General features: G+C 54.5%; 2 protein-coding genes across 12 annotated transcripts in view; one reads left to right on the forward strand and one right to left on the reverse strand.

The window, feature by feature from the left end:
- Positions 1-18520, forward strand: KMT5A (lysine methyltransferase 5A). Of its 10 annotated transcripts, XR_009450065.1 has the most exons (9): positions 4583-4877; positions 6340-6496; positions 9787-10006; positions 10437-10524; positions 14502-14561; positions 15672-15862; positions 16595-17331; positions 17893-17974; positions 18162-18520. XR_009450065.1 is itself a non-coding variant. In XM_059676066.1 (8 exons), exons 1-8 carry the CDS (start codon positions 101-103, stop codon positions 16803-16805), a joined length of 1065 nt encoding a protein of 354 aa, XP_059532049.1. In that variant the 5' UTR covers positions 1-100; the 3' UTR covers positions 16806-18520. The 10 variants fall into 10 exon arrangements, 5 of the variants coding, with proteins under 5 accessions (XP_059532049.1, XP_059532051.1, XP_059532050.1 ...); XM_059676066.1 differs by lacking the exon at positions 4583-4877 and adding exons at positions 1-110; positions 5132-5259 and having other exon boundaries at positions 16595-18520; XM_059676068.1 differs by adding an exon at positions 5132-5259 and having other exon boundaries at positions 4577-4877; positions 16595-18520.
- The window catches only part of RILPL2 (Rab interacting lysosomal protein like 2), a 15827-nt gene continuing 8623 nt past the window's right edge, over positions 17697-24900 (reverse strand). For both annotated transcript variants that reach the window (XM_059676070.1, XM_059676071.1), the window contains 2 exons: positions 23184-23297; positions 17697-20740 (listed from right to left, as the gene is read on the reverse strand). In XM_059676070.1, coding sequence (XP_059532053.1) covers positions 20710-20740; positions 23184-23297 — 145 coding nt within the window. In that variant the 3' untranslated portion in view covers positions 17697-20709. The remainder of the gene's footprint in view (positions 20741-23183; positions 23298-24900) is intronic.

Genomic DNA, 24900 nt, shown 5'->3' on the forward strand with positions numbered 1-24900 from the left:
GCAGCAGCCGGTGCTCCGTGCAGCAGTTGGCTACAGTTGTTGTAACTTTTTTCGAAAGCTGCGTTTCCCGGGAGATCCCAGGCGGTGACAGACCGGGACCATGGGTAGAGGTATGTGCCCAGATGGCCAGAGCCTGGGCGGCTGCGGTGGGAGGTCGCGCTGGAGGAGGGCCTGGGTGGCGGGAGCTGCGGCGGGGAGGCACCCTCCTGCGGGCTGCTCCCACGGGGCGCGGGGACGGGGTGGGGGTGGGGGATGAGAGTGGGGGTGGGGGCTGGGAGGTGAGGGACGCTGCGGAACCTTCCATGCCCCGCAACCTACCCCCTCCCGAAGCATCCAGAAGCCCCTCCAGCTCCCGTGCCTCGGTTTCCCCTCTCTCTAAGTGTTGGCACCAACTGACCTGCCTCTCCAGAGGCGAGAGATCCAGATGTCAAAGCTCTTTGGAAATTAAAGCGCAGGTCACCTCCAGGGAAGGGTTGTTATTCATGATAAAGACGGGTGAGGGCGAGGCTTTGCCCATTTCGGGGCTCTCTCTCCTTGGGAAAGGAGGTGACCCCGAGGCGAGGGCGCGGGTCGGTAACCCACATTGTGCAGAGCGCGTCGGAGTGGACCGCATGGCAGGTGCCTTCCTTCCCTCCGCACGCCCCGAGCCAGCTCTGCGCCGCCGTGGCAGGGGGGCAGGGGGCAGGGACCCGCTGGCCCACTTTGGGGTGAGACGGGTCCCCGGGCACCTTCCGGGGCGGCTCTTCGTCCCGCAGCTGGTCAGGACTCCTGCCCATCAGGGAGGCCACGGGAGGCGATGTCCCTGCCCGGAGTCCTTCGCGCACTCGGTTCGCTGTCAGGACAGGAAGACCCACGTTATGCGGCAAAGTGACCTGCTGGTCATTTCCAGCTGCTGTGTCTCCTTCATGCAAAAACTTGAGCGTGACGTTTGACTAGCGTTATCATTTTTAAAAAGTAAGCTGAGGTTTTACATTTTTCTCAATATCCCAAGGCACTGCATTTTAAGTAGGAATTTGCCTTAAATGCAGTATGCGCCCAATAGCAATAATAATGAATAAAATAAGGATTCATTCAGCAAATATTTATTGGGCCCCTTTGTTTTCAGCTCCGGCACCCAATTGCATCATTTACTCTCCCAGCATCCCTCTAGGGTCTTTAGGGACAAGACTTACCCAGATTCTGATTTAAAAATGAGGCACGGTGAACTTCAAGTTAAAGAGCTTAATAACTCAATCCACAGAGGAAATTAAGATGAATATTTTTCTTCAGGAAAAAAGTGTTAAGCATCTAAAAGTGTATTAATAGTATCTGACTAATTTATCTGACAAATCTTAAAGGTATGCTTTCCTGAGTCATTTTACCATCACAGCAAAATAATGTAAATTACCTATTTCAACAGTAGTGCATTAAAAAAAAAATAGTTTGCTTTAACTAATCTATGGGGGGAAGTGGGGCAAAACTAAGCACTTTGCCATTGAATTACTTAAATACTTAATAATTACCATTAAGGGCCAGGCACTTTATTATCTCAGTTAATCTTCACAAATTGTTATTTCCATTTTTTAAAAATATGTTTTTTTAATTGATTTCAGAGAAGGAGAGGGAGCTAGAAACATCAATGGTGCCCCTTACCGGGGCATGAGTCATGACTACGAATCTAACCCTGATTCATAGGTCGATGCCCAACCACTGAGCCACACCGACTGGACTGTTGTTTTTTTCAGAGGTGGAATCTGAAGTCCAAAGTCACTGTCTAGACCAGCTGTGGGCAAACTACGGCCCGCAGCCCGTTTGAAATGAATAAAACTAAAAAAAAAAAAAAAAAAGACCGTACCCTTTTATGTAATGATGTTTACTTTGAATTTATATTAGTTCACACAAACACTCCATCCATGCTTTTGTTCCAGCCCTCCGGTCCAGTTTAAAAACCCATTGTGGCCCTCGAGTCAAAAAGTTTGCCCACCCCTGGTCTAGACTCTGGCCATGCTGTCTTCGCTGGTTCCACTGTACCTCTCCTACCATGGCAGGCTTACACGTCACCTTGTAGTTTATTGGTTAGTGATTCTCACTGTCCCACCTGACCCCCACATTAGTAGTTACTTATTTCGTAGGCTACGTTTTCTTGCAAACTATTAAATTGGGCATTTGGTATTGTAAATATCAAGTTATTTACAGCCCTTCAAATGAGGAGTCCGTTGTTGTTGTTTTTCTTCTAGAAAAGTGGTCTTTGTTTCAAACTTGCAGTTCACTTGGACAAGCTTGCTGGGTTCAGACACCAGGCAACTCCTCTCTGGTTTTGAAGTTTTGCAATCACATGAATATTTTCCACCTTGAGTATGTTCATCTGAGGATCAGTCCATTTCTACTGCCACTGTCAGATGGCCGCCTGATTGGTCTCCCTCTTTTCACTTTTGCCATCTCCAGTTTATTAGCCCTCAACTGCTAGAATGGTCCCCAAGAACACAGGTTTTGATCATATCACCTTCACTATTTCCCCTGCCCCCAACTTCCTCTTTGCTCTTAGGATCAAACCCTCAGTCCTCACCATGGCCTCTAGGGCCCTACTAAACACCCCTGTCCTCACTGTGCTCCATCGGCCTCTATGTTCACTGTTGTGTCCTTACCACAGGGCCTGACACAGAGTAGGTGTTCAATAAATGTTTGCGGAATGAATGCATTGCTATGTTAGTGTCTGAGTTCCGTATATATTCTTCATTGCAAAGTGCCCTCCTATAGCAGAACCGGGTTCAGAAACCTTAGGCAAGTGAGGGTTCTCTTCCCTGAGCCTCAATTTCTACATCTGTAAAATGGGCATAGTACCTTCTCATAAACGGTTGGGAAGGTTCAATGTAATAATGCCTCATTATAGGGCCCAACTCATAGTAAACAGTCAAGAAGGGTTAGCTCGGGTTAGCTCTTCCTATCACTGCTGTTGAATACTGTTTCTAGGAGAGCTAGGAGTTTCTGCTGATGGGTGTATTTGTTATAAGTATGATGTTACAGTGTCTAGGTACCAGAGCTGCAGAACTGAGAGGAGCAGGGTGCTAGATTGTACTTTAATGTATCCCCCGCACTTGCCTAAAATAGACAACACTGTGGCCATGAGGGTGTGTGTGTAGGGTGGGGGTTAAAATACTGTGTGAAGTGGGTAAGGTGGTCCGAGCAGCTGCTCTCAAACCATGCTTCCCGAGAGAGCTGGGCAACTGCAAACCTCTGCCCTGCCGATGTGACGGGCACTGCCTTAAGTGACTCCTCCACCTGGTGTCAGAGTGTCCCTCTGCAGTCCTCTTTCACTCCCTGCATGGCCGCTTGGTGTTCAAGTGGGCAGAGTTAGTGATAGGGAGAGTGGGGGCCGGATGGGATGGGGGAGGAGTTCCCCGGCCCTGCTCTGAAGGATGCTAAAGCCTGAACTGGTTTGAGAGGCTTTTCCTGAGCTGGGTCCTGCCATTTAATCCTATCCAGTCTTATTTCTCTTAAGGAGAGGCAGCTACTTAAAGTGACAGTTGGTTGTTGAGTCTGTGGATGTTGGAAGGAAGGTGCCCTGGGTGGGTTGTGGGATTCAAGGGTCTTGCTTTTCATCCAGGAGGACACTGAGGCCTAGACTGGGAGCGGGAGGTGACCATGGTCACAAAACACCCCGGGCCTGATGCCCTGAGAGAAACCCAACCCTTGCCCCCAGGTCATGACCCAAGGAGCCGGAGTGAGCTGCCCCCAGGTGTCTTGCTTACATCTGACTTTGCACAAATACAGGGACTCTTTGGCCTCGGGCCCTCAAACCCTGATGACTACAGTAGAGGGAGACAGGGCGGCGCTGAGCTCTGCGGAACCAGACACCACAGTTCCTGGAACCCCTTTCCTCAAGGGGAGGGGGGTGGGGACAGGAGCCCCTGGTGACTTGCTCAGGGACCCCTTCTGCAACGCCATTTGCTCCTCCCAGCTGTAAGTTCCTCCTCTGTAACCCCGAGGGGTCGTGGCTGGGAGTGTAGCCTCGGGGGTCAGCTGCCTGGGAATCCATGTCTAGTTCTGAGAACTTGGGCATCCTCCTCAGTTTTCCCATCTGTGAAGAAGAGATAATAGTATCTACCTTCCTGGCGTTGGTGAGGTTTGAATGAGATAGTGTCTATGCAAGAAAAGCACCCAGCAAACTTCCCGTTCTAATCCTGGCTCTCTCCCTCTCTCGCCCGGGTTTCTCTCCGTCCAGTCCTGTGGCCCTGGGCAAGCCCCTCGCCTCCCTGAGCCTCAGTGTCTTCACCTTAAACGGGTTTGCCCCGGGACCCGCGCCCCGGGCGCGCGAGAAGGATGACTTGCCCCTTTAAGCGCGTCGTGAGCCCGGGCGCGGGCACCGCTGCCGATCGCGCCTGGCACGGACCGGTCTCCCAAAATATCCGGGAGCCAGCGAGCGCGGGAGCCGGGCGGAGGGCCGGGCTGTCATCGCCGGGCCCCCACCCGGTCCTCGGCGAGTGGCTGAGGACGCGCGCGAGGGGGCGCGCCCGAGCCGGGATTCGCCGCGGCCGCGCGGCCGGCCCTGCCTCCCTCCCTGCGGAGGAGCCTCGCGGCGCCGCCCCTGCCAGCCCCTCCCCGCGCCGGGAGCCGGACGGTGGGCGGCGGCGAGCGGGCGGGCCGCGGAGGAAGCGCCGCCAGCGCCTCCCTCCCTGCGTCCTCGGTCCCGGGCCGAGGGCGCGCGGGTGCCGGGCCCTGCCTCGCAGGCCATGGGGGAAGGGGGCGCCGTGGGGCGCCGCCGGCCCTTCCCCGGGGCGCCGCGGCGGCGCTGGTGGCGGCGGCAGCAGCAGCAGCAGCGGCAGCGGCAGCGGTGGTGGCCGGGCCGCGGCGGCGGCGAGGGCGCGGGGCGCGCCGCCATGGGCCTGGCGGGGCTGCAGGTGGGTGTGTCGGGCCCGGCCGCGCGGGGGGCGGGCGGCGCGCGGGGCCCGGCGGGAGGGCGACCCGGGCCCCGGCCAGGCTCGGCCGGCCGGCCCCTGCCTCCCGGCGGGGCGGGCGGCCCATCGCCGCCGGGCCCTCGGAACATGGCTGCGGCGGGAGGCGCCGTCGCGGCGCCCGGTCCGGCGGCCCCGCTCCCCGCCCCGCCGCGCCCTGAGCGCCCCCTCCCCCGCTTCCCCCGGGTCCCCCTCTCCAGGCAGGAAGATGTCCAAGCCCCGCGCGGTGGAGGCGGCGGCGGCGGCGGCGGCGGCGGCGGTGGCAGCGACGGCCCCGGGCCCGGACATGGTGGAGCGGAGGGGCCCGGGGAGGCCCCGCGCCAACGGGGTAAGCAGGCACCCTCCCCGCACTCACTCAGCGCGCCCCGCCGGCCCCGCGCCGTGAGCACGTGGGCTCGCCCCACGGCCCCCGCCCGCCGCCCTGGGGCTGGGATGCGGGCGGGACGCCAGGCCGGGCAGCTTCCTTCTCTGTTGCCTGCCTGGGAGTGGCGTCCACACCCGCTCCGCCATGACCCTGGCAGTATCTGACCTCGGAAAAGTTTGTGTCTTTATGGCACTTCCACCCCGAGACCCAGCTCCCCCGGAGGTGGCTGCCTCCCCAGGGGCGCGGGGCCTCCCGGGGCCTCGCGGAGTCGGTGTTTCCTGGCTCACCGGGCGGAAGGGCCCTCGCGGGGTTCCTGGGGAAGCTCCTCCTGTCTGCTTCCTCACCAGAGGCCCCTCGCCCAGAAACACCAGCAGGGCCCTGGGCCGCCCTGCCAGCCTGCCCACCCGATGCCATTTGCAATGGAGGGACCGCCCTGAATGTGCTGGCAGTGGGCCCTGCTTTTATTAGCTCTCCACCCCCACCCACCCAGATACCCCGGAGAATCCTCCCACCTGCAGGCGGCCCCAGGTCCTGGGAGGCTGCTGGGCGGCTTTCATTAGAGAGGAGCCAGGCTTGGGCACCCACCAGGCTCCGACAGTAGTGACAAGTCCTACCAGCTGACCTTGGGGCCGGAAGTGGTTAATCAGGTTCCCTGAAGCCTGCAGCTCCTGCCAGAGTTAGCCCCGTCCCCCTCCCCGCAGGCCTTTCAGAGTCCCCGTTGGTTTCCTCCGGGCCATTCCCACCCGAACTTCCCTGCTGCTGGTAGGTGGACTGCTGCTTACGTAGACCTGTGTGCCCAGCTGGCTCTCCGGCTGGCCAGGTGTCCCCTTAGAGACCAGAGTTAGAGACCATCTGTGGCCAACTCGGACCTGGGGGATTCGCACCCTTCCGCTGCTCTCCGGGGGCTGGCACCCCGGGCAGCCCCGCTTTGGAGAGATGATGTTGTTGGGTTCTTTGTCTTTTGCGGTCTGCTCGTTCCTTCTCCGCTAAATGCTGTGGGGCCTTCTTCTTCCAGCCTCTCAGAATACGCATTTGTCGTTCTAGGAGAATGTGTTTACCGGGCAGTCCAAGATCTACACCTACATGAGCCCGAACAAATGCTCTGGAATGCGTTCCCCCCTTCAGGAGGAGAACTCAGTTGCACCTCACGAAGTCAAATGCCAGGGGAAGCCATTAGCCGGAATCTACAGGAAGCGGGAAGGTAAGCCTGGGGGCGGCCCTGCTCTGGCCACAGCGGCCTGGGCCACAGAGGCCGCTCTCCTCCGTGATTATGCATCTGTATTAGGTTTTGATCCAGCCTTTTCATACCCAAGTGGGAAAGGAGCCACATTCTGTCTTGCTGCTAAGAAACGTAGACACGGGGAACCGGCGGCCCATCCCAGGGCGTGTGCCCTGTCGGCCTAACAGGTTCTACTGCTTTCACAAGAGTTGGCGCGTCCTTCGGGCTTGATTATCTTGCTGGATTGCAAAAATAATGCCCCTGATTTGCAAGGGAAGAGGCTCACAGGTGCCAAATGCGCAGAAATTATGAGCCTGGCTTGTTCAGAGCAGCGGCTTGCAGGCCTGACTTGTGTGAGCACCAGGCCCTGACTTCCTTCCCTCTCATGAGCTGGCCTTGACCTCATTTCTAAAGTTTCTTTCCACTCAAGCGTTCAGAGCTCCTCTCGTGCAGCATAGTCTGCAGTGAGTGTAAATACTGAACGAGAAAAGTATACGGTCAGTGAAAATTCTGTCTGGACCCGCAAAACAAGCCGAAATCCTGCTCTAATCCAAATAGCCGCTTTCCACGTGGCATTGGGGAGTGTGAGAACGTCCCAGTTCACCATGCTCCCTTCTAGTAACAGTCGCCTTAAAACAGCAGAACTCTGACCACCAGCAGCTCCATGTTAACAGAAAGTACCACAAGTGGTGGGTTAGCCCAGCCTCTGGTGCCAGAGCTGAGACCCAGGGGCAGGAGCCAGCCCGTCTTTTATTTTTTTTTTAAATACATTTTTGTTGATTTCAGAGAAGAAGGGAGAGGGAAAGAGAGATAGAAACATCAATGATGAGAAAGAACCATTGACCGGCTGCCTCCTGCACGCCCCCCACTGGGGGTTGGGCCCACAACTAGGGCATGTGACCCTTGGCTGGAATCGAACCTGGTACCTTGTAGTCCACAGGCCGACGCTCTATCCACTGAGCCAAGCCAGCTAGGGCGCCAGCCCGGTCTTGATCCATCCCAGTGCACAGGGCCAGGCTATTTCATTGCTCTTCAAATGACCTGGGTTCTAACCCTCACCTGCCACTTTTATGGAGGAGGCTTGGGCAGATGGCTCCTCTTTTCTGAGCCTCGGTTCTCCCATCTGTAAAGTGGGAGAGTGGCTACTCTGAAGATCAGTTAAAGCATGGATGCCAAAGGGCCTTGTGAAATGCTCTCTCCGACAGCCCTTCCTCTGCTGGACCTCAGTGTCCCAGCCTGCTCCTCCCTGGATAGCCAGCACTTAGGGTAGCAGTGGCACGTAGGGGTGGGCGGAGGGGCTCTGTCTACATGCGGTCAGCCTGTCTCATGTCCCTTCTGGAATGGGGCACGAGTACATGGTTCTCAGTGGTGACACGCACACAAGCAAGCTCGTTTGGCTCACAGTATCACTAAATGGCAACGAACAGAATTTGGGGCCAGATATACTTAGGAGGAGACCCCCAAGGCCAGGCTCTTATTCTTGATTTTCAGCCTTTTTTCTGCCTTGATGTGACAGCTGGCGTTCATGGGCTCCCTGCACTCCTGGCTTCATCTTCTCTGGTTCCACGCAGAAAGGCCGATAAGGGAGCGGGCGCGGCCTGGAGGGGTTTCGATGTGTATATTTTTTCATCACCCCCAAAGAAACCCAGTATTAGTAGTCACACCCCATTTCTCCCTCCTCGAGCCCCAGGCAACTGCCAGTCGACTTACTGTCTCTGGATTTGCTTGTTCTGGACATTGCCTGTAAATGGACTCATATAATACGTAGCCTTTTGTGCCTGGCCTCTTTGCCTCAGCATTTTTTTTTTTAAATATATTTTATTGATTTTTTACAGAGAGGCAGGGAGAGGGATAGAGAGTTAGAAACATCGATGAGAGAGAAACATTGATCAGCTGCCTCCTGCACATCTCCTACTGGGGATGTGCCCGCAACCCAGGTACATGCCCTTGACCGGAATCGAACCTGGGACCTTTCAGTCCGCAGGCCGACGCTCTATCCACTGTTTGCCTCCGCATTTTTTTAAGATTCATCCACGTTGTCGAGTGGATCAGTACTTTATTCTTTTATGTGACTAAATAATATTCCCTCATGTGGCTCGACCACATTTTATTTTTTTTTATTTTTTATTTTTTAATATATTTTATTGATTTTTTTACAGAGAGGAAGGGAGAGAGACAGAGAGCTAGAAACATCGATGAGAGAGAAACATCGATCAGCTGCCTCCTGCACATCCCCCACTGGGGATATGCCCGCAACCCAGGCACATGCCCCTGACCAGAACCGAACCCGGGACCCCCCAGTCCGCAGGCCGACGCTCTATCCACTGAGCCAAACCGGTTTCGGCTCGACCACATTTTATTTGCCATCCACCAATTGATGGAAGTGTGGGTTGTTTCCATTGTTGGCTATTATGAATAAGCTGCCATAAACATTCATATACAGGTTTTTATGTAGAAATGTTTTTAATTCTCTTCATAGATGCCTAGGAGTGGAGTTGCTGGGTCAGATGGTAACGCCACGTTTAACTTTTTAAAGAACTGCCGTGCTCTTGTGCACCATTTCACATTTCGACCACCCACGTATTGTTTACTTTAAAAGAAGTTGTTTATTTTATTGTTGAGAATATTACAGATGTCCCCCTTTATTTTTTAAATATTTCCACTTATTTATTTATTTACTTTTATATATTTTTATTGATTTCAGAGAGGAAGGGAGAGGGAGAGAGAGATAGAAACATCAATGATGAGAGAATCATTGATCGGCTGCCTCCTGCATGCCCCACACTGGGGATCGAGCCCACAACCCGGGCATGTGCCCGACCGGAATCTAACTGTGACTTCCTGGTTCATACGTCGATGCTCAACCTCTGAGCCATGCTGGCCGGTATAACTTACTGATTTTAGAGAGAGGAGGGGAGAGAGAGAGAGAAATATCTACTTGTTCTTCCACTTATTTATGCATTCATTGGTTGATTCTTAAGTGTGTTCTGATTGGCAAACAAACCTGCACCCTTTACATATCAGGACAACACTCTAACCAACTGAGCTACCCAGCCAGGGCAGTCAGTTATAGCTCAGTAAAGCTGAGAAAAGTACAGAAGACCAAAAGCTCTGCCCAGTGTTTCTGTCAAACAGTAAAGCCATTCATGGACACCGGGCTTAACAGGCAAGGGCACACACCCATGACCCCCGCTTTCTCAAAGCCTGTCTTAGACTGCAGCTGAAGGTCTAACGGGGCATCTAGAATAAACCTCTCCCCCCTCCGCCTGCAGAGAAAAGAAACACTGGGAACGCAATACGAAGCACCATGAAGCCCGAGGAACTAAAGATCAAAGACGCCAGGAGAGGTCCCCTGGCACCTTTTCCAAACCAAAAATCCGAAGTAGCAGAACCTCCAAAAACTCCGACCTCGTCGTGTGATTCCGCCGGTGCAGCCGTCGCCAAGCAAGCCCTGAAGAAGCCCGCCAAGGGCAAGCAGGCGTCTCGGAAAAAGTAAGCACCTCCCAGAGCGACTCCCCGCCCCGCTGTGCTCGGCGGTTTGGTTTTCTGGCCTCGGGAGCTGGTTACGGGGGAGCAGGCCTCCCTCCCGGCTTCAGCGCGCTGAGGCCACACCCCTGGAGTCACCCCCCAGGGACCCCATCCTTTTGCCAGCGTCTGGGTCTGCCATATGTCAGGGGCCCTCCCCTCCCCCACGTGACACTCCCCTCCCCCACGTGACACCCCCCTCACCCCTCCAACCCCCCGCAGAGAACAGCCTGCTTCTGATACTCTCTCTGAGGCCCCCACGGGCAGGTGAGCCTATAACCACAGGCTGCGGTGCACACAGGTGTTTAAGCGACCTGGTTTCCAGGGAGCTGCCCCTCAGGAGTTGTGTGCCCCCCTGGGTGCCAGCTTGGTTTTCTCTTCTCCCCCTTCCCCCCAGAGCTCAAGGAAAAACGCAACAGAATCGCAAACTCACAGATTTCTACCCTGTGCGGAGGAGCTCCAGGAAGAGCAAGGCCGAGCTGCAGGTAGAGTCCCGTGGTTTTAATTCCAGCTCTTGGTGGTGGGGGGGGGCAGTGCTGCTCAGTGGGCAGTCCTCAGCATGTGGACCCGAGCTTTCTGTGTGTCTCCTGGGGCAAGTCTCTGCCTCTGTGGCCTCGGTATCCTCCAGCATCTCTCCGCCTAGTGGATCATCATAATGCTCGGTCACCGTAGGGCTCCGTTAAGATGCCTCAGGGAAGGGGCCTCAGAGCCTGTGGCACGTAGGCAGGGAAAGTCGGGCGTGACCCTGATGGCAGCTTTTCCAGGGCTTGCTGGCAGGGCCATTGGAGCCCGGCACCCTGGGGGAGGCCGTGCACGCATTCAGAGGCTGGTCGGTCTGCTTCCCAGAAGGTCCCATGTCGTGTCTCGAGGCGGTCAACAGCGATGGCTTGGGAGCCACTTGCTGGGTGTATCACCTCCGGCCAGGCACTTAACCACCCCTGTCTGTAAAATGGGGTAATGGAGCATCTTGGGGGTAGCTGGGAGGATTAATCCCCTTAACACACACAGAACAGTTAGAACCGGGCCTGGCACACAGTAGGTGCTGTGCTTCCCCGGCCTTGTCCCTTCCCAAGGCTCCTCTCTGCTCTTTGCCACCCAGCCATGGTCCCTAAGCCCCTGTGAAAACCGGCAGGGTGGCCAGCTGGGCTGGGGCCTCCGCCCGCTGAGTTGGCAGATGCTGAGCTGTGCGGCGTCTAGTGGGTCAATATTTGATGCAGTGGGCGTGGTTACTGCCTTTCTGAGAAGGAAAGCCGGGCGCGCTCTGGCCCTGTAGCCCACTGGCTGCTTCCCTCACCCTCCACTCAGGGGCCCCTGAGCTGAGGAAAACTGGGACCGGCAGCCCCCCTGCTCTCTCACCCCAAAGCAGCCGGAGGGCAGAGGGCCTGTGCTAAGGATTGCCACCCCACTGAGTGGTGGGGGGCCCCCCGGCTGCCATAGTCCCTCCAGCATTTTTCATGTTCAGTCTCTAGGTACAGAGAAGGTCATTAGTATTTTTGCTCTCTCTCTTTTTTTTCTCTGAATTGATGAGGCTTCATTTAAAAGAAAAACAAAATAAGGGGTCCATTTTCCCCTCCGGAGAGAAGCTTTGGCTTGATTTCCCGAGAAAGGCAGTGTCTTTCCGCCAAGAAGGGGCTGTTGTAAGATGTTCGCCTGCAGTGAGAGGCCGTGCTGGGTCACTGTGAAAGACAGCATTGCAGAGGGCAAGGCGGTGCCAGGCCCAGCACGCAGACGCCTCCCGCCTCCCTGTGCGGTCGGAGCTGCAGCGTGCCCACATAGGGAGGCCCGGGCTGCAGGGTGGGGCAGCCACGTTGGCCTTAATAAAAACAGGGGCTTGTCTATCCGGGGGAGTGAGGGCTGCAATGGGCCGGGCTGTGATGCCTGTCTTGAGCCGGGCACCAGGCGTGCGGAGGGGAACGGACGCTGGCTTCCCCAGAGCTTGGCTCGCAGCAGGTAGATCGGCTCAGTCACTGGACCAAGAGCCACGCGTGTCCCTCACGTTTGCACTGGCGCTGCTGAGCGAACACCGAGGCCAGGTGGTGGCTGGCCGGGCGGTGGGCCAGGGTGGTATCTTGCCCTGCCTGCCCTTCCGGGCAGCAGAACCCGGGGCCCAGGTGGGTGAGCCATAGGAGAGGGGAGTGGGGAGCCAGGGCTGAAACAAACTAACAGCCTGGCAGCCACGTCATTGAGTCTGAAGACAGCGTGGGCAGGGCCGGTCCAGGGTCCAGGCAGGAGGGTGGGAACTGGGCCTCGAGACATGCTCCGAACCGCTTATGGCTTCGCTGTGGCTGGTTGGCCTGGCTGTGGGTGGGGTGACGGCCAGCACTGGGGCAGGGACTGCGCTGGTTGGCAGTGCCCTGGCTTCATGCCCAGCCCAGCCCTGGGCCTGCTGTGCACACACAGCTTGCTGACTCCAGTGCAGGGATGGCTCCTCCTATTCAGTCTGCCTGGGACCCCTGTGGGCCCAGGAAGCCTCGACCTGGTGGTTTGTGTGCCCCAAACCGTGCAGCCTTCAGAATGAAACTCAGTCTCCTTGGCTCTGCCTTCGGGGCATCGAGCTGGTGCCAGTTTTCCTCGGCTCGTCTCCCTGGTGCCATGTTCCCCCACGGCAGGAAAATCCCCCGTCACCTGCCCGTGTTCCTGCGAATACTCCCACTGACTCAGCCCGCTGTACCTCTCCTCCCTGGGCTGCATGCTTACTAACTAATGATTCCGCGTGGTGTGTGTGCGTGTGTGCGTGTGTGTGTGTGTGTGTGCATGTGTGTGTTGTTGCTTTGAGGGCTTACTAATGTGCCAGGCACTGTTCTGGGCCAGGAGATCCAACAGTTAACCAGCCCAGTACTCGCAGAGCTTAGGAAAACATAACCAAAAAGCAAGATGACTTTGGCCAGCACATGTACATGAATAAACAAAGTAGTTTGATAGTGCAGCCAGGCCAAGGCGCTGTTGGCCACAGTAGTCAGGAATTTCTCCGAGGAGGTGCCTTGTGAGCGGATCCCGGGAGGAAGGGGGGAAGCCAGCCAGGTAAATGGACCGGGAAGAGGGTACTCCAGGCGGGGGGATCAGCAAGTGCAAAGGTCCTGAGGCAGGAACAAGCCTGAGCTTCTGAGCCACGGCCAGAGTGTGGGGCCGGGCGAGGACGGCCCGTGGGCTCGAGGGGCCATCGGAAAAATGGGTTCTATCCCGGTAGCCGTGGGAAGCTACTGAAAGGCTTTTGTTTCTTTGGGGATGATTTGAGGTTTACAGAGGAGTGACAAAGATAGGACAGAGGGCTCCCATAGACCCCTTCCCCCCCCACCCCCCCCTTGTACATTTGTCACACCAGGGACATTGCTATGGGTGCCTTACTACAGGGGTGGCTAAGGCAGTCTACGGTTATTCATTACCTATTGTGTAATTTTCCACACGAACAACTGTATTGTACTGGGTACACTACTATTTAAAACTTTTCCTGAAGGCTTTAGCTTTAAGGTGTCCCAGTTAACATTTCTAACACCCCCCTGTGGATGCCCCGTGGAGAGGGGCAGGGGCCAGGGCAGAAGCAGGAGACCAGGGAGGCCAGCAAGGCGGCTGCAGAGGGGCCTGGGTGAGCGCCATGTGGCTTGACCACCAGGCAGCGGTGGAAATGGAGAGGAGCTGGGTTCCGGGCTGTCCTGGGTGCACACGTCGCGGAGGGGGTCTTCTGAGCCCCCAGAAATCCCTCCTAAGGTGCAGACACCTGGTCTTGCTCACCATGGTGTCTCCAGCACACAACAGACGATCAGTAAATCCGTGTGGACTGAGTGACCAGGAAGGTCCCGCGTGGGCTGCAGGCGGTACCGCTGGGCGAGGCACTGTCCTGGGTGGGCCGTGTGTGCGGGGAGGGGCTGGGCTCCGCTGCAGGTGGCTGCCCCGCTGCCGGCACAGCTTCAGTGGGTGCTGTCCCGTGTGGTGGGCTGGGGCTGCTGGTCTGGCTCTGACAGGTCCCTGCAGCGTCTTGCGCACGGACAGACAGTGGGACCAGGAGGGGGCGGCCCTGGGGACAGGTGAGCCCGAGCATACCCTCTCCTCTCCAGCAACTCCGTTCAAGGCGTTGGCTTTGGGGTGCAAGGCCTTTCTCACCCACGCCCCGTCTGATAGGCACAGCCTCCTGTCAGCCCCAGCTGACTTTGTATCAAGTCAGAGTCCTGATTTTGGATGTCGGCGATCTAAATATTTTTCAAAACACTGCATGGCCCAAACAGAACACAGCCACACCCCGATTCTGCCTTGGGCCTTTTGTGTGTCCCTCCTGGTCCAGTGGAGCCCCAGGTGGCAAACTGTCCACACCAGATGGGCAGTGAGGGAAGGATGGGGGTGCTGGGGGGCTTGGGCATCCCCGGGGACCGATGTCATGGAGGCCGACTGTGGGTGACCTTGTGCTGTGGCCCCGCTGGGTCCAGAGTGGCCTGGAGGAAGGCTGACGCGCCCCGTGTTTTCTTCCCAGTTTGAAGAAAGGAGAAGGCTAGACGAATTGATCGAAAGTGGAAAGGAAGAAGGCATGAAGGTAAGGGGGCGGGCTGTGGGCTAAGGTCAGAGTGGCGCCTCACTGCTTCAGTCCTTTCGTGGTTACTGGCTAGTGGCACTGTTCGTTGGTCGAGGGCCAAATGCCAGAACCGTTGTCAAGGGTGCGACTCATGCAGAAACATAGCGGACTCTGTGAAATGTTAGCCCAAGGAAACGTTTTTAAAATTATGGTGAAACACGTATAACATAAAATTTAGGATTGTAGCCATTTCAAAGTGCACCACTAAGTAGCATTGAGTGCACTCACAGTGTTGTGCACTGATCATCCCTGTCCACTTCAGAACCTTTTTATCTTCTCAAACGGAACCGGAAACCCCGTCCCCATTAGCAGGTGCGCCCCAGCCCCTGGCACCCACCAGTCGGCTTTCTGTCTCTGGACCTGCCTGTGCCTGACCGTCCTACAGACGGGATCGTAGAATAGGGAGCTGCTGTGTCTGGCTTCCTCCATTTAGCACCATGTCTGGGGAAACTTTTAAAAGGAGACACGAATACATTTTTCCTTAACTCTGTTTTCCTGGGAAGTGGCAATGCCCAAGAAACTTGCTTTTCTCCTGGTAAATTTCAAACACATTTGGGTGGATGAGAGGAGAGGAACTCTGGTAGCCAGACGGGTCTGGGCTGAGATTCAGGGGCAGAAAGCTGTAGTCTCCACCCACCATCTAGGGAGATCTGGACTGAAGTCGGGGCCCTGAAGGAGAGACTCAGAATCCTGGGTCCTTCTGCTCCCCCGAAGAGGCCAGCTGCGTGGACTTGAATCCGTGCTACACCACTTCCTAGCCACATGGCCTCGGACGTGGGTCTGCCCCCTCTGAGCCTCAGTTTTCTCACCCGCAAAATGGGGCAACGCCTACCTAGCAGATTTCTCAGGAGACAGGTGACACGGCTTTGCAAATGGGCACAAGGGAACCTTCTGGGTGATGGGTCGTGGTGATAGTTGCACCCGGGTGTACATTTTAATATACATTGAACTGAGGCATACCTCAAGAAAGCTGTTCCAATGAAGGTACAACCCCCAGGCCTCCTGACCCAGCCTCGCACCGTGGCACCTCTGGCTGTTACGAACTAACCCTCTTTCATCACCTCCCAACAGATAGACCTCATCGATGGCAAAGGCAGGGGCGTGATCGCCACCAAGCAGTTCTCCCGGGGCGATTTTGTGGTGGAATACCACGGGGACCTCATCGAGATCACCGACGCCAAGAAGCGGGAGGCTCTGTATGCGCAAGACCCCTCCACCGGCTGCTACATGTACTATTTCCAGTATTTGAGCAAAACCTACTGGTAAGTCCACGAGTGCTGCGCATGGCAGAGAGGACGGGCCGCACGGCCAAGGCCAGGAACACCTGGTTCTGTGGCTCTGGCTTCCTGCTGAGTTCTTGCTGCCTTTTCTCAAAGCTCTGAAGCCGCTCTCCCCCACCCCCTTCCCATCTTCCAACTCTGGGTGCAGATGTGGACTGGTCACGTGAACACTGCTCCGAGGCTCACCTGCCTCCTCCTCTCAGGGCATTTGGCCATGGCAGCTCTGGAAATTGCTGGCTGCTCCGCTCTCCAGATGGCCCGTGTAGTGGATTGCTTTTTGTTGTGGGTTGTCTCTTAATAGACTGTTTTTTAGAGCAGGTTTAGGGACCAGCAAAACTGAGTGGAAGGTACAGAGAGTTCCCATACTCCCTGCCCTCCCCCCACACACACGCACACGCACGCACACGCACGGCCTCCGTCATTCCCAGCACCACTGACTTGTATTCATTTCTTGATTGTGCCGAGCTCCACAGTTGCCTCCCGAGCCTCCACAAAGAGCCCTTTGCGTTCCTGCCTCCGCCCACCCCCTGCCTGGGACACCCCACCCGCTGCCTCTCTAGGCGCTGAAGATTTTTTTTTTAGTTGAATTGTTTTCCCAAAAGGCATGGCCATAAATTGACATCCTACCAGAGTTGAGAGCACGTGTGACTCTGGCTGCGTTCAAAAGCCTCTTTATCAACCTAATCGTCCTCTGTTGCCCTCCCTCCCCGCCAGCGTGGATGCAACTAGGGAGACAAATCGCCTGGGAAGACTGATCAATCACAGTAAATGTGGGAACTGCCAAACCAAACTGCACGACATCGACGGCGTGCCGCACCTCATCCTCATCGCCTCCCGCGACATCGAGGCGGGGGAGGAGCTCCTGTACGACTACGGGGACCGCAGCAGGGCCTCCATCGAGGCCTACCCCTGGCTGAAGCATTAACCGCCCGCCTCCCCCTCCAGTGGACAAAGTGCCCTCAAAGGGAATTGATTTTTTTTTTTTTTTTACACACACTTAATATTAGCAGATTACTTCAGATGTTTTTAAAAAGTATATTAAGATGCCTTTTCACTGTAGTATTTAAATATCTGTTACAGGTTTCCACAGTGGACTTGAACAGATGGCCTTATATTACCAAAACTTTTATATTCTAGTTGTTTTTGTACCTTTTTTGCATACAAGCCGAACGTTTGTGCTTCCCGCGCTTGCTGCATGCAGCCAGGCTCGGCACAGGTTTCAGAGGAGAGAGTCTTCGAACACGAACCAGGAAGCGGGGGCCGCGGAGCCCGGACTCTTCCCCGCACCCCGACGTCCGAGCGCGCACCCCGATGTACGAGCAGCGCGGGGCGGCCAAGGAGACGCCCGCTGCCTCCCGACGGCCCCCACGGGATGCTCCCAAGCTCTTGTTTTCCTGCCGTCTGGACAGGCGCACACGGAAGTGTATGAATCTTTTTTAAAGGGTTTCGCAGTAAGTTCGTCTTCCCCTCCGCTTTCTTGAAAGCTTGCTGACCCGGTGCCCGTGGGCAGGGGCCGGTGCCGAGGTTTACTCTTCCACGGGCGGCCGCGTGTCTGGGCAGCTGCGTGTCCGGGCGCCTCGCAGCGTCAGGGCGGGGAGTCAGCAGACGCGGGCAGGGAAAAGCATTGCTCAGCCGGCCCACCAGGGCAGCGCTTCCCGAAACTGGGGTAATTCTTTATAGAAATGTGAACACTGAATTTATTTTAAAAAAAATAATAAAAATCAAAAAAACATAAAAGGCAAAAAAAAGAAAGAGAGAAAAACCACAGAAAACAACTTACATGTACATAGGTCATAAAGTGAGTGGAGTGGCTGCGTTTTTTTCTTTTTTTTTTTCCTTTTACTTTGGGTTTGGTTTTTTTGTTTGTTTTTTTATAGAAGAGATTTGAGATGGTACTCTATTCTAATAAAAAATAAAGTTTTGTAGCGGGACCAGAAATTACTTATCCAATCCTCCCCCCACCAAATAGCCACCCTCACCCCCACCCTGACCCGGTTCTGCTGGGTTGAAAGGTCCAGACCTGCTGTCATGCTGTTTGTCAGACCCCCTGGTGTTCTTCCTGCGACACGCAGACCGCGCAGCCGTGAACCAAGGGTGAGCCCGCGAGCCCTGGAGTGCAGGCCCCACCCCAAGGGGAGGGAGCAGGTGCAGCACCCAGGGATCGAGGCTAAGGGTACAGTTTTCACCACGACTGTGATGATTGTGACGGCAGGAGGTGTAGGTAGCTGCCCCCTCCCTCCCGAAGGGGCACTGATTCTCACTCTCTCCACCTGCGGTCCAGGGGGCCTGGCTCCGGAACCACCACCTGGGGTCTCCGGGCCCCCTGGCCCCAGGTAAATGTGAATGGAGACAGGTGTGAGAGCCTGTCCTCAACCTTGGTGCCCCCCAGCCCCCACCCCGCGCACCCCAGCCTCACGACGGTGCTACCTAGGAAAGTCTTCCCCCCCGCCCCACACTTGCCTGGTCAGTGGTCAGCCAATTGGAGGAGGATCCGACGGAGCGTGTCAATGTGAAGTAAAATGTCTCGGTTGTACCTGTTTGTGGTTTAGCTTTGTATTTAAAAAACAAAAGGAAATAAACTTGAAAATTATTTGTCATCATAAAAATGAAACAAAAATTAAAATATTTATTGCCAGGCGAGGCCACCTGTGTGTCTGTTTGTTACGCGTGGAGGTGGGAGCGGAGGGGTGGGTTTTCGGGGTCTTGTAGGAGGATCACACCCCCCTCAGCCGTCAGTTGCAGTGCCGGTCCCCCTGCGGGACAGTTGCTTCATTTGTAGAAGGGGTCCCGGAGCCTGAAGATAAGTTTGTGCATCTTGGGCCCTTACAGTGACCGCGCCTGGCACGCCGTGAGCACAAACTTGAGCCTGTGATTGTCACTCGTTTCTGAGATCCTGGGTTTGATCAGGGACCAGCCGCGCCTGCCTCGTGCTGCAAGTCCCTCCTGCCAGCCCTCGACGGGTTGTTGGTTCGAGTAGCGGAGTGGGACTATCCTTTGGGTAGTGTCCTTGGTTTACAAGCAGAACTCGGCTTCCAGCACCGCCTTGGCGAGGTGGTCCGCCGGTCCCCTTGGACAGACCCTGCACTCTCTCGGGAGCTTGTCTGAGTGGGAACCGCCTCTGCCTGCCTGCTCTGCGGGGTGTCCTGGGGGTCCACGCCATGGGTTGTTACAGCCTCGGCTTGGAGGTCAGCTGTGCAGTGGGGCTTGGGGATGTCAGGCTTGTGGAGGATGGGTCTCGGCTGGACTCCACACTCGGTCCCAGGAGCCGCCCCTCCCCCCTCTCCTCTGCTCTCGCTGTCCCTTGGTCTGGCCCAGGTGGTCCTGAAGTCGGGACTCAGATCTGTTTCCCAAGTTGGCCCTCACCCGAAGGTGCAGGGATCCCCCCACCACTAAGAGGGGAGCACCCCGTCAGGGTGGCGGTGTCATACGGAGTTGGGGCCCTGACCTGAGAGTGCTGAGATGGCATTCTCCACCAGACTCGTAAACGTTGCTGACTTTTCTCAGGAAGCCAAGGGGTTGAGGCCTGGGCTGGGAAGTCTGCACCTGGGCTCAAGCCCCTTTTCCACCACTTTAGGGCTGGGATCTTCGACAAATCCCTTAGCCCCGCAGTGCTGGGACCCAGGGGTACCATGGGAATAACTACCCAGCCCGCAGGGGTACTCAAACGGCACAGGCAAGGCCTGCCATGAATTGCGTTCATGATGAATGTTAGTGACTTTTGGAGAACAGCTTGCACAGCTCCATGGATAAGAACCAGGCCTTAGGCATTTACATCCTGGGCGGCCGCCTCCTAGCTACATGACCTGTGGCCTACTTCAGCCTTTCGGAGGCTCAGTCTCCAGTTCTGTAAATGGGGGGGGGGGGTACCAGCCCCCGTGTCCCCGACTTGTTACAGAATGAAGGTCCCTGCAGCAGAGCACCAGCGGCCTTTACTAAGGACACAGGCTCCCCGGCTCGTCAGTTTCTTCGCAAAGTGCAGGCACCCACTGTCTACAGACTGTACTTCGTCAATTCCTAAATGTACATCTTCTTCACATTTAACATCTCTGAAATCAATGAGCCTTAAAGTCAACCATGTCTTCATGTTATAATTTGTAACATTTTTTCTCTCACACTGACACACAAAATAATGGTACATCACTTAGACTCAATGCACCAAAGATACACCAGCTCTCCATGCACACGTAGTTTGCAGATGTGGAAACCGAGACCTGAAAGGTCACACAAGCTGAGAGACAACTCTAAAATACTTAAAGAAGGGAAGTCATTTAATACAAAAATCTCCTCGTAACGAAAGTCCTGTTAGCAAAGTCAGATAGTCACTAAATATCAGTGAAGGCCCCGGAAGGTCGATACCACGCTTTCCGGCTTTCTCCCCTCTCCCTCTGGGCTGGTGCCTGGCTGCTAGGGCTGCCACACAGTGAAGAGCAAGGTCAAGTGGTGAAGAGCAAGGTCAAGTGTGGGGCCGGAGAGGCAGAGCGCCGAGATCCCTCGACGGCTGACGTGGGCAGGTGGTGGCCCCCGTGCACTTTCCTTCTGCTTTCGTTTTTTTATTTTCTGTTGGTTTTTCTTTTCCTTCTGCTTTTTTTTTCCTTTTCCTTCTGCTTTCTTGATTTCTGGGTGCCACTTGCCCTGCCCTGGCCAAGCCTCCGGGGGTGTCCAGTTCTGCAGCCGGGGAGACCGTGATGGAGAGAGAACCTCACCTCCTCGCTCCTCGGACGGCGTTGAGGGGAAACACGAGCGAGTGCAGTGGGTCCGCGTGGCACTGAGCAGATGGGAAGTCTTCCTGGTGGGTTGTCTTCTAGAATCTGAGAACCGCCGCCTCGGATCTATGTCTGCTTCCCAGATCGGAAGGAGAACCTGGGTGGAGGGAGAGAGGGGTCAGAGGGAACAGACAGACAAGGCAGGGGCACAGGACCCGCTGCTGAGCGCCCGGAAGCAGGCCTTGGACTCAAACATGCACTCAGGGCTTACGATGAACAGGCTCCGACTGGGGGCTTTTCATCCAAAAGCTCATCTCACACGCACAACAATTTGAGGAGGTGAGCACAACCAATATCCCCATGTTCTGTTTATTTATTTTAAAATATCTTTTTATTGATTTCAGAGAAGGAGAGAGAGGGAGATAACAAAAATAGAAACATCAATGATGAGAATCACTGATGGGCTGCCTCTGCACGTTCCCTATTAGGGATCGAGCCCGCAACCTGGGCATATGCCCTTGACTGGAATCGAACCCGCGACCCTTCAGTCTGCAGGCCAATGCTCTATCCACTGAGCCAAACCGGCTAGGTCATCCCCATTTTATAGATGAGCAAACCGAGGCTCTATGAGGTCAAGTCACAGGCCCAAGGTCACGCAGAAAGTTGCGAGCCTAGGCCCACTAACCACTGCGCATACTAACAGAGGGACTCTGCCACCTTTTTTTTTTTTTTAAATTTTAGGTGGTTTTATTGCAGAGGAAGCAATAGCTTCTCAATGCTACCTACAACTATAAAACGGATCTTGGCAAAAAAAAAAATAGAGATTAGCATGTGAATTCTTAGATAAGACATAAATCATACAAAGCTATCTGAATACCAAACTTTCAGTGTTTTCCTGCAAAGTTTGGAAAAGGAACAATGATGTCTGGGGTTGATCGGAAAGTACAATCGCGGCGCTATTTCCAGTTATGGGAACGAAGCAAAGATCGCCGGGTGGGGGTTGCAGCGGGGTGGGAGGCTGAGAAGTCAGGATGGGATCTAGGCTCTTGCTTCTTATCAAAGAAGAACTCCCTGAGTGCTGCTGGCAGCCCTGCCAGCAATGGCTGGTGCGAGCCCTGAGCTGGTTTGGATCCAGGCCCTAGTGCTCTGCCATCCGCCCCTCCTCCACCCCGGTGCCCTCTCTCAGGAAGTGACATCAATCCTGCCCAGTCATTCGAGCCAGGAACCTGGGAGTTGTTCTCAAGTCCTCCCCCCCCCAACCCCCATCTGCTACATCTTAGTCATCCGTCATCATGCCCCAAATATATCCCTAATCCCACCACGTTCATCTCCCGCCTCGCCACCCCCAGTCCAGACTTCAACAGCCTCCCGTCGCCCCCTACGATCCACGCGTAGCAACCAAAGGTCCCCGTCACTGTGTAGAGCTGTCTTTCCCCAGCTTCAGCCCTCCCATGGCTCCCCCTCGGTTCTATCCACCGAACAAAGACAAAAATCCAAATACTGTGTGATTCCACTTAGATGAGGAGCCTACGCTAGTTAAATTCATAGGGTCAGAAAGTAGACTGGCCGGCCAGTGTGGCTCCGTGGTTGAGCGTCGACCCAGGAACCAAGAGGTAGCCGGTTAATACACGGTCAGGGCACATGCCCGGTTGGAGCCTCGAGCCCCAGCAGAGGCTGTGCAGGAGGCAGCCGATCAATGATGTTCCTCTCGCTCTCCCAAATGTTTCTATTTCTCTATTCCTCTCCCGTCCTCTCTCTCTCTCTCTCAAAATCAATAAAAACATTTTTAAAAAGAAAAAGAAAGTAGAATGGTGGTTGCCAGGGGCTGGAAGAAGGATGAATTGAGAAGTTAGTGTTTAATGAGCCCAGAATTTCAGGATGGGATGATGAAAAAATTCTGGGAATGGATAATGGTGATGGTTGCACAACAATGTAAATATACTTACTATGACTAAAGTGTACACTTACAGATAGGTAAAATCATAAACTTTGTTATGTATATTTTATCATGATTGAAAAAAATTTAAATCATTTGAACTCAGTTCTTCGTCAAAGACAAAGGATCTTATCGTGTACTGGCTAAAGCCCTGATACCCAATATGGTGGCCACCAGCTACACGTCCCAAGAGCCCTTGACACATGGCTGGTCTTACTGAAATGTGCTGCAAGTGTAAAATATCCATCAGATTTCGAGGGCTCATATATATTTTTAAATTTTATTTGTTGATTTTAGAGAGAGGAAGGTAAGAGAGAGAGAAGCATCAATTGGTTGCCTCCCACACGCACCCCGAGGAGTGTCAGGGATGCACCCAGATACCTGCCAAATGTTTCTATTTCTCTATTCCTCTCCCGTCCTCTCTCTCTCTCAAAATCAATCCTTTCAGTCCACCAGGAATCGAACCTGAGCTCCTTTGGTCCTCAGGCTGACACTCTAACCACTGAGAACACTGGCCAGGGCTGGAACTGAGTTTTCTTATTGGCTACAGCACTACCACCAGGAGACTAGGACCTCCCCACCCGGGGCAGCCGGCCAGCCTCCCTTCGCCCCCACTCCATCCGCCACTCATTCAGTGGCAGCAGCGGGCAGCAAGGTGACTCACAGCTTCCTTATGATGGTCTTCTCCTCCTTGTCTCTGCTGGCGTTGCTGGCCCTGGCAACCATAGAGTCCTTTCCTCTTCTCCCTTCCGGGCCTTCTCTTGCTGGAATCAGGCCACTGGAGAAAGGGGGGCAGACAAATGGGGTGTTTTACTGCAGACCTCTTATTTGTGCAGTCCTGAAAGTGAAGAATCTTTTTTTTTTTTTTAATATATTTTATTGATCTTTCACAGAGAGGAAGGGAGAGGGATAGAGAGTTAGAAACATCGATGAGAGAGAAACATCAATCAGCTGCCTCCTGCACACCTCCTACTGGGGATGTGCCCGCAACCCAGGTACATGCCCTTGACTGGAATCGAGCTTGGGACCTTTCAGTCCATAGGCCGACGCTCCATCCACTGAGCCAAACCGGTTAGGGCTGAAAGTGAAGAATCTCAATCATTATTATTACATTAATAATTTCAGCACGGAAAGCTCTGGAGTCAGAAACTCTTCTCTCCACAGGAGACTCTTCTCTCCACGTTTCCAATGCTGAAACCTCTCCTTTCCTTCTCTTGTCTGATTACATTGGCTACCAGTTCAAGCTTCTCCACTTTGTAGGAGTATGACCATGTGTAAATTCTTTAACTTAGGCCTTGGTTTCCTAAATGGTAAAATGAGGATAACAGAAGTGCCTACCTCCTAGGATTGAGGGATTAAGTGAGACAATAATACATGGCACTCATTCAACAAATATTTATTAAGTGACGTACTGTGCCATGGTGCAATGAACAAAACAGAAAATATCTTCTCTCATGCAAGTTACATTCCAGTGGGGAAGGGAATGGTCAGTAAGAAAATAAGTAAAATAAAAAATACATATAGTAAGTCGGATGATGGTACAGAGCTAGACTGATAGTGACTGAGAAGCTATGGGGGTCAGGTGATCCCAGGAGGGACTTGATGGGCAGAAGCTGGAGGAAGGCTGTTCTGCCAGGGTCATGCTTCCTAGGACTCAGAGAAGGGCTGTCCGTATGCAAGATAGCGAGGACAAACAAAGAGAAGCAAAGAGGAGAGAAAGAGGCACCGAGTCCCTGGTGCCCACCCCGAGGTCTTCCTTGCAGTTTTTTCTTTATTTCTGAGAGCAATTCCAGGATCCTTCCCAGCTACATGGGCCAATCAACTGTGAGGAGAGACACCAGAGGGCTGCGCGCATGCGCTCTCTCTCTCTCTCTCTCTCTCTCTCTCTCTCTCTCTCTCTCTCTCTCTCTCTCTCTCGCCATGTGAGGACTCAGCCGGAAGGAAGTTGCCAAGGAGTCAGGAAATGTCAGCACCAGCCATACTGGCACCTGGATCTGGGACTCGTAGCCTCCAGAACCGTGAGAAAAGACACTTCTATTGCTGAAGCCCCCAGTCTAGGATATTTTGTTACGGCAGGCTGAGCTGACTGAGACGCCCCTTTACATATGAACTGCGGAAAGCAGAACCCACCCTTCTCTCTCCATTGCAAAGAGTGGACTCTTATTAGTTACTATAATAAAATATTTTTATTATAATATTAATATTTCATAAGACGCATCATCTAAAATTTCCCCTTTCCACTATCTATTGTTATTTGACGCCCTGAAACTTAGATTTATCACAGGGTGGCTTATGAGTCTCAGGATGGCTGTCCTGCTTAGGGTTGGCCTGGTGGCTCCCAAGCAGCTGCATGAATTGGTGGATGAGCTGGGGGCTGGAGC

The sequence above is a fragment of the Myotis daubentonii genome, chromosome 19 (genome assembly GCF_963259705.1).
Source record: "Myotis daubentonii chromosome 19, mMyoDau2.1, whole genome shotgun sequence".
NCBI classification, from domain to species: domain Eukaryota; kingdom Metazoa; phylum Chordata; class Mammalia; order Chiroptera; family Vespertilionidae; genus Myotis; species Myotis daubentonii.

Excerpts from the sequence above, each read along its gene's own strand:
- KMT5A (XM_059676065.1), top strand. The coding sequence starts at position 4,710 with ATGGGGGAAGGGGGCGCCGTGGGGCGCCGCCGGCCCTTCCCCGGGGCG. Across the intron at positions 4,878-6,339 it reads TGGGCCTGGCGGGGCTGCAG|GAGAATGTGTTTACCGGGCA; the intron begins GTGGGTGTGTCG and ends TTGTCGTTCTAG. Across the intron at positions 14,562-15,671 it reads GAAAGGAAGAAGGCATGAAG|ATAGACCTCATCGATGGCAA; the intron begins GTAAGGGGGCGG and ends ACCTCCCAACAG.